Raw genomic sequence first — 5,703 nt, forward strand, 5'->3', positions numbered from 1 at the left:
ACTGATAACAGATTGAATGCAAATATCTGACCAAACATCAGAAACAAGTCCGGACATACAGGTTGGCAGCATGTGAAGAAACAGCCAGAGACAATGAAGAAATCAAGACAAAGATGAGCTAGTGGGATACACACCAATGTATGGAAGGAGGCCTGCAAAGGGGACACGATTATGGATCAGAGTAACAGAACCCATCATTCTGGGAAACTCTCCACCCGAACAGATGCTGGTGTTACCACCTCAAACCCTACTATTCTTTCTAATTAAAATCACGATGTGGGGTGTCCTTGGCACACAGACCATGAGGCCTTGGAGAAAGGCTGGCTCTCTCTAAGCCCATTTTGTTCTCTGCCAAATGGGGGTACCTGCAGCCCCCACCTAAATGCAGCTGCACACCCTTCCTATCTGAGACACTTGCCACGCCCCCACCCCCAGCTGTACCAACTGTGTGGTGATGGGGCTGGAGGGAGGCTGGCAGGCCTGAGAGGCTGAGGGCGGTGGACCAACTTCTGAGTTGTCTTGTCTCCACCCAAAGTCTCCATTCCTGGCTCGGCCCCAGGCCTCTTCTCCCTCTGCTGGGTGGGGTACCAACTGGGAGGGTGGGTGGGGTGGGGAGAGGGACACAGAGTTGTGGGCTGCTAAGCTGCTAGGAGTTGGACACGACTGAGCGACTTCACTTTTCACTTTCATGCATTGCAGAAGGAAATGGCAACCCACTCCAGTATTCTTGCCTGGAGAATCCCAGGGACGAGGGAGCCTGGTGGGCTGCCATCTATGGGGTCGCACAGAGTCGGACACGACTGAAGCGACTTAGCAGCAGCAGCAGCAGCAGCAGCAAGCTGCTAGGAGGGGTTTCTGCTCGCTCCCCCCCTCTCCTGTTCCCTGCCTTCCAGAACCTGATCTCGGGCAGCAGCGGCTTGGATCGGGGCTTGGGTTCCCAGCCAGAGACGGAGGCTGAGTTGTGGCGGTGAGGCCACCAGATCCTAGCGATGAGACCAGTGGTCAGGGACAAGGGCCCTGGCCCTTCGACTTTGCAGAAAAGAATTTCCACAAAGATGGAAGTAGTGAAGCAAGTAAAGTGTTTATTAAGAGGAAGAGTAAGGCATGTGTGGAAGGACCATGGGCAGACTCAGAGGGAAAGTCCCTGAGTGGACCCACATTGCATTTTAAGTCACTTACATGGGGCATTTCTGCCAGTTCTCCTTTGGCCAATCATTTTGATTTGCCTGGTTCACAATCCATATTCGGTAATCTCAGGATCCTTCAATCTGTGCGCACACATCTCTTGGTCAAGATGGATCCTACCACAAAGGCTTCTGGGTAGAGCATCCCTTGACATTGCTCCCCCATTGGCCTGCAAGGACCCTTTTCTGTGCACATGTGATCGGGGAGGTCTCCTGACTTCAGAAATGAGAAATTTCTGGTCTGAGCAGAGCCCAGCTTCCCTCCCTTTATTGTCCTGCTATTCTCGTCTTGGAGTTTCGTTCAATAGAGAATGACTCTCCAATTGCTTTACCCTAGGGGGACCCATCTGCCTCTAGCCTCAAACCCTTTCCAGGATTTTCTTTCTCACCCCACCCTTCATACCTGTATTCCCTTCCTGGAGTCTTGGGCTGTGGGAACTGGAAAAGGACCTGGGGTTCCCACTTTTTTATCTCCTGTGACCTGAGTCTGGGTGGTCCTCTTCCCCCTCCCCCACCCCTGGTCCTGAACACCAGGTGGGAGAGAAGAAGCAATTTTGGAAGGAGAGGGGCTCAAAGAAGAGAAACAGACAGGCACACGTGAGAGAGAGAGTCAGAGACACAGGGCAGCCAGAGACACACGGGGTCTAGGGCATCCTGCAGACAGAATAAACCAGAGAGGAGCTTCCAGAGATGAAGAAAGCCAGACACACAGGCGACACGGTTCTGCTTAGCTGTGTTTCTCGGGCAAACTGCTTCTCCTTTCTGAGCCTCAGTTTCCTTGTCTGTCAGATAAGGGTGATCAGCGGCCCTATGCTCAGTGGCCTGTCGGAGATCGGTAGTCTCTCCCACGTGCTAGGCAACCCCGAGGCTTTGTCACTGGCACTTCTCATTATCTTTCCTTCTTTCTTTCATCCACATTTACTGAGCACTTACTGTGTGCCAGGCACTGCACTAGGCACCAAGGATACATACAGCTTTGACCACTGGGCAGAATATCCTGTCTCTCTTAGCTGCCTTTCCTATCATTATCCTGGTGCCATGGTTATTATTATATTACAGAAGCATCAACTGGAATTTCAGGGGAGACCCATCCTTAGCCCTAGGCAGCAGGTCCTAACCAGGGAGAAAGGGTGCAGAGTTTCAGCTCACGGCTTCACCTCTCAGGACTCAGGTTTTCCATGATGAAATGGATGTGAGAGTCTTCTCTCTCCACCAGGCAGCAGGAAGGTAGGGCTGGAGGGATGGTGTCTCAACAGGCCTTCCATGCTGTGCTGTTATGGTTATTATTGTTAACTGTCCCTATCACTATTAACTCAAAGGGGAGGGACTGTACACCTGGGAACCCTCAGGACAGCAGGGGCATCAGAGGCCCTGGAAAGAGGGTGCTGGGCCAGCATGGCCCCAGGGCCAGGGTCTGTGCCAGGTGTGGGTGGTGGGTGTGGAAAGGGTGAGTCACCAGGGCCAGGCACGCCCTGCTTTGACTTAAGGTCCCAGCAGCCATACCCCCACCGCCACTGCCATCTCGCTGTTTCAGCCATGGCCGGGAGCTTTGTGAGTACTCACGGTGTGGGGGCTTGAGGGGTTTGGACCCAAGGCTGCACTGGCAGAGGGGAGGGGCTGGGGCTTGGCTGAGGGCTCCTGTTTCAAGGAGACAGTGGGTGTCCCGGTGTGCCAGGATGTTCTGGGCTGTGGTTTCTGGGCTCACCCAGTCCATCCCCATGCTCCCACCCCTCCCCCCATTGGTTCCCCCTGCTGTCTATCTTTCTGTCCCTCTGAGTATCTGCCTGCTGAGTCCCTGTGTTCCTCTGCGCCCCTGGCTCTCTTTCCCGTGTCTCTGTGCCCTTTCTTCTCTCTGATTCTGCTGCTCTGGGTCCTGCTCATGTTCTCCCCACAGCTGACCCACTTGTCTCTCTCCTCTGCCTCCCTGATCTACTCTGGCTGCTGCAGAACGTCCCCCACAAGACCGCGCTGCCCGAGGGCATCCGAGTGGGCACCGTGTTGAGAATTCGTGGTTTAGTCCCTGACAAGGCTGGCAGGTGAGACCCCCCGAGCCTCAGCAGTAACGGGTGGGAGGTTTCCAGGCTCAGTGAACCCCACTTTTACAGCCCAGAGAACAAAGCCCCAGGCCAACTTCGCCCACCAGGATCTTGGAATCCTCAGGCTATTTCTGCCCTTCTGGAATCTGATGTCTTCACTTATCTGTCCCATGACTGTGCAGGTGGGGTCCCTACATCATTCCAAGAATCTGGGCATTCCAGGGCAATCATATGACATCCAGTCTGAGTCCACAGCCACTTTGGAAATACCATCTGTGAATCAGAGGTGCCCTGGGCATATGGAAGGCATAAGCAATCAATCCTACCACTATCTGGGTCGAATCTTCAGGATCTCTGAGAATCTACAGTGCCTGGGAATACTGGGGTCCCTCGTCTTGTTCTCAGCCCTCTGGGAACCGGGAGCACCCTCGTCTTCAGGACCTTGACTCCTTGGTCCTCTCAGACTCTGGAAATGAGGGGGACCCAGGCCCTGGTCTAGGTAGATGTGTGTCCATGGCCTCCAGTCCATCACCCCTTTTCCCCTGGTGTGGCTCTCAGGTCCCTCTAAATATGCTCTGGCGTAGGGTTAATTCTCTATTGGACGCCCCTCTCTTCCACCACCTGCCAGGTTCTACGTGAACCTGCTGTGCAGTGAGGAACCAGGCAGTGATGCAGCCCTGCATTTCAACCCCCGCCTGGATGAGTCCACGGTGGTCTTCAACACCTTGGAGCGCGGCACCTGGGGCGCAGAAGAGCGGGGCTCAGGCATTCCCTTCCAGCGAGGGCAGCCCTTCGATGTCCTCCTCATTGCCACCGAAGAAGGCTTCAAGGTGCGTCTCTTCCACAGGGCGGGCTCCAACACCCCCGTCTCTTGCCTTGGCAAGGCCACGAAGGCCCTTGGCAGAGGTTGGGAGCAAAGGTGTGGCCAAGGCTGGGCAGGGCCTCCCCAGTTCCTCACCTCCCCTGGCGCAAGCGCACTAGTGTCAGAGAGCAGGCGTGTAGCAGTGCCAAGGACCAGAGAGGGAGAGCCAAGTCCCCAAAAGGTGGGTTTCCAGCCAGGAGGTGTAGACATCCTGGATTCTATTCCCTGTCCACTGGAGACCGAGGTAGCGGCTCTGGGGCAGGAGAATGGATGGATTGGGAGACAGGGAAAGTGCAGGGTGTGGTCGCTGCAGATCCGCTACCACCCAGGCAGTCTTCACTTCCAATCTGCACGTCGAGGGAGGCAATGAACCCCAGCAATGTGGCGACCACATGCACAGCTAAACCTTAAAAGCACTCAGGTGTCAACAATAAATTCATTTAATCCTCAGGACAATGGGTTACAGTGAACAGTAGCCATTACCCCAAAGAGACCCTGGGGCCTGACAGGGTTCCCTGAGTGTCCAGGTCACGCCGCGTGGATACGAGGCGGGAAAGACCCCGCAGTTGCCTGGGGAACCTTAAGCACCTCCTCGCCCCTGCAGGCGGTGATCGCAGACTCTGAATACCACCACTTCCGGTACCGGATCCCGCCAGGGCGCGTGCGCGCGTTGGAGGTGGGCGGGGACCTGCAGCTGGAGTTGGTGAAGATCATCTGAGCCTTCGCAGGAGGGCGGGCGGAGACCGGGCGCAGGGGTCTTGGATGGCAAATAAAGTCCTTAGTCGCTCATCCGTGCGCCTCTCTTGTGTCAGTGTCTCTTTCATATGGACGCGAGTAGCAGGTTCAGAGAGGTGAAGACACTGATTAAAGGTCACACAGCAATGCCCTAGCGGGGGCGGGTCTAGGCCTAGATCTCCCAGAACAAGGCAGGTGCTGTCCCTAGGAGCCTAGGGAGGGTCGCGATCTGGTGGGGGTGGGGCTTTGACTCGCCTTCCTGCTGCACTTTGCGGAGCAGCCAGGTGGTAGTGCGATGAGGGTGAGCCGATAAGAGTTTGGAGGGACCCTCCCTCATGGGCTTCCCTGATAACTGAGTAAAGAATCCGCCTCCAGTGCAGGAAACCCGGGTTCGATTTCTGGGTCGGGAAGATCCACTGGAGAAGGGATAGGCTACCCATTGCAGTATTCTTGGGCTTCCCTTGCGGCTCAGCTGGTAAAGAATCCACCCGCAATGCGGGAGACCTAGGTTCCATCTCCGGGTTGGGAAGATCCCCTGGAGGAGGGAAACGCTACCCACTCCAGGATTCTGGCCTGGAGATTTCCATGGACCATAAAGTCCATGGGGTCGCAAAGAGTCGGACACACCGAGCGACTTTCCCTTTCTGAGCCCTCCCTTGGCATTCCTGGTGGCTCCAGCAGCCTGCCAAGGCAGGAATCGCGGTTTCAATCTCAGGGTCGGAAGATCCCCGGAGGACACGGCAACCCACTCCAGTGTTCTTGCCTGGGAAATCCCATGGACAGAAAAGCCTGTAGTCATGGGGTCGCAAAGTGTTGGACACGACCGAGCGATTGAGCACATCCACACACACACACACATACACACGCCTTCCCTTGGCGCCCCAGT

General features: G+C 55.7%; 1 protein-coding gene across 1 annotated transcript; it reads left to right on the forward strand.

Annotated features, from left to right (window-relative positions):
* Positions 1-2,720: 2,720 nt before the first annotated feature.
* LOC128063817 (galectin-7-like) lies at positions 2,721-4,864 on the forward strand. The gene is made up of 4 exons (XM_052656632.1): positions 2,721-2,735; positions 3,132-3,220; positions 3,849-4,050; positions 4,687-4,864. Exons 1-4 carry the CDS (start codon positions 2,721-2,723, stop codon positions 4,798-4,800), a joined length of 420 nt encoding a protein of 139 aa, XP_052512592.1. The 3' UTR covers positions 4,801-4,864.
* The last annotated feature ends 839 nt before the right edge of the window (positions 4,865-5,703 follow it).

The sequence above is a fragment of the Budorcas taxicolor genome, chromosome 18 (genome assembly GCF_023091745.1).
Source record: "Budorcas taxicolor isolate Tak-1 chromosome 18, Takin1.1, whole genome shotgun sequence".
NCBI lineage: Eukaryota > Metazoa > Chordata > Mammalia > Artiodactyla > Bovidae > Budorcas > Budorcas taxicolor.

Coding starts and splice junctions, on each gene's coding strand:
- LOC128063817 (XM_052656632.1), top strand. Junction 3,221..3,848: donor GTCCCTGACAAGGCTGGCAG/GTGAGACCCCCC, acceptor ACCACCTGCCAG/GTTCTACGTGAACCTGCTGT. Junction 4,051..4,686: donor CCACCGAAGAAGGCTTCAAG/GTGCGTCTCTTC, acceptor TCGCCCCTGCAG/GCGGTGATCGCAGACTCTGA.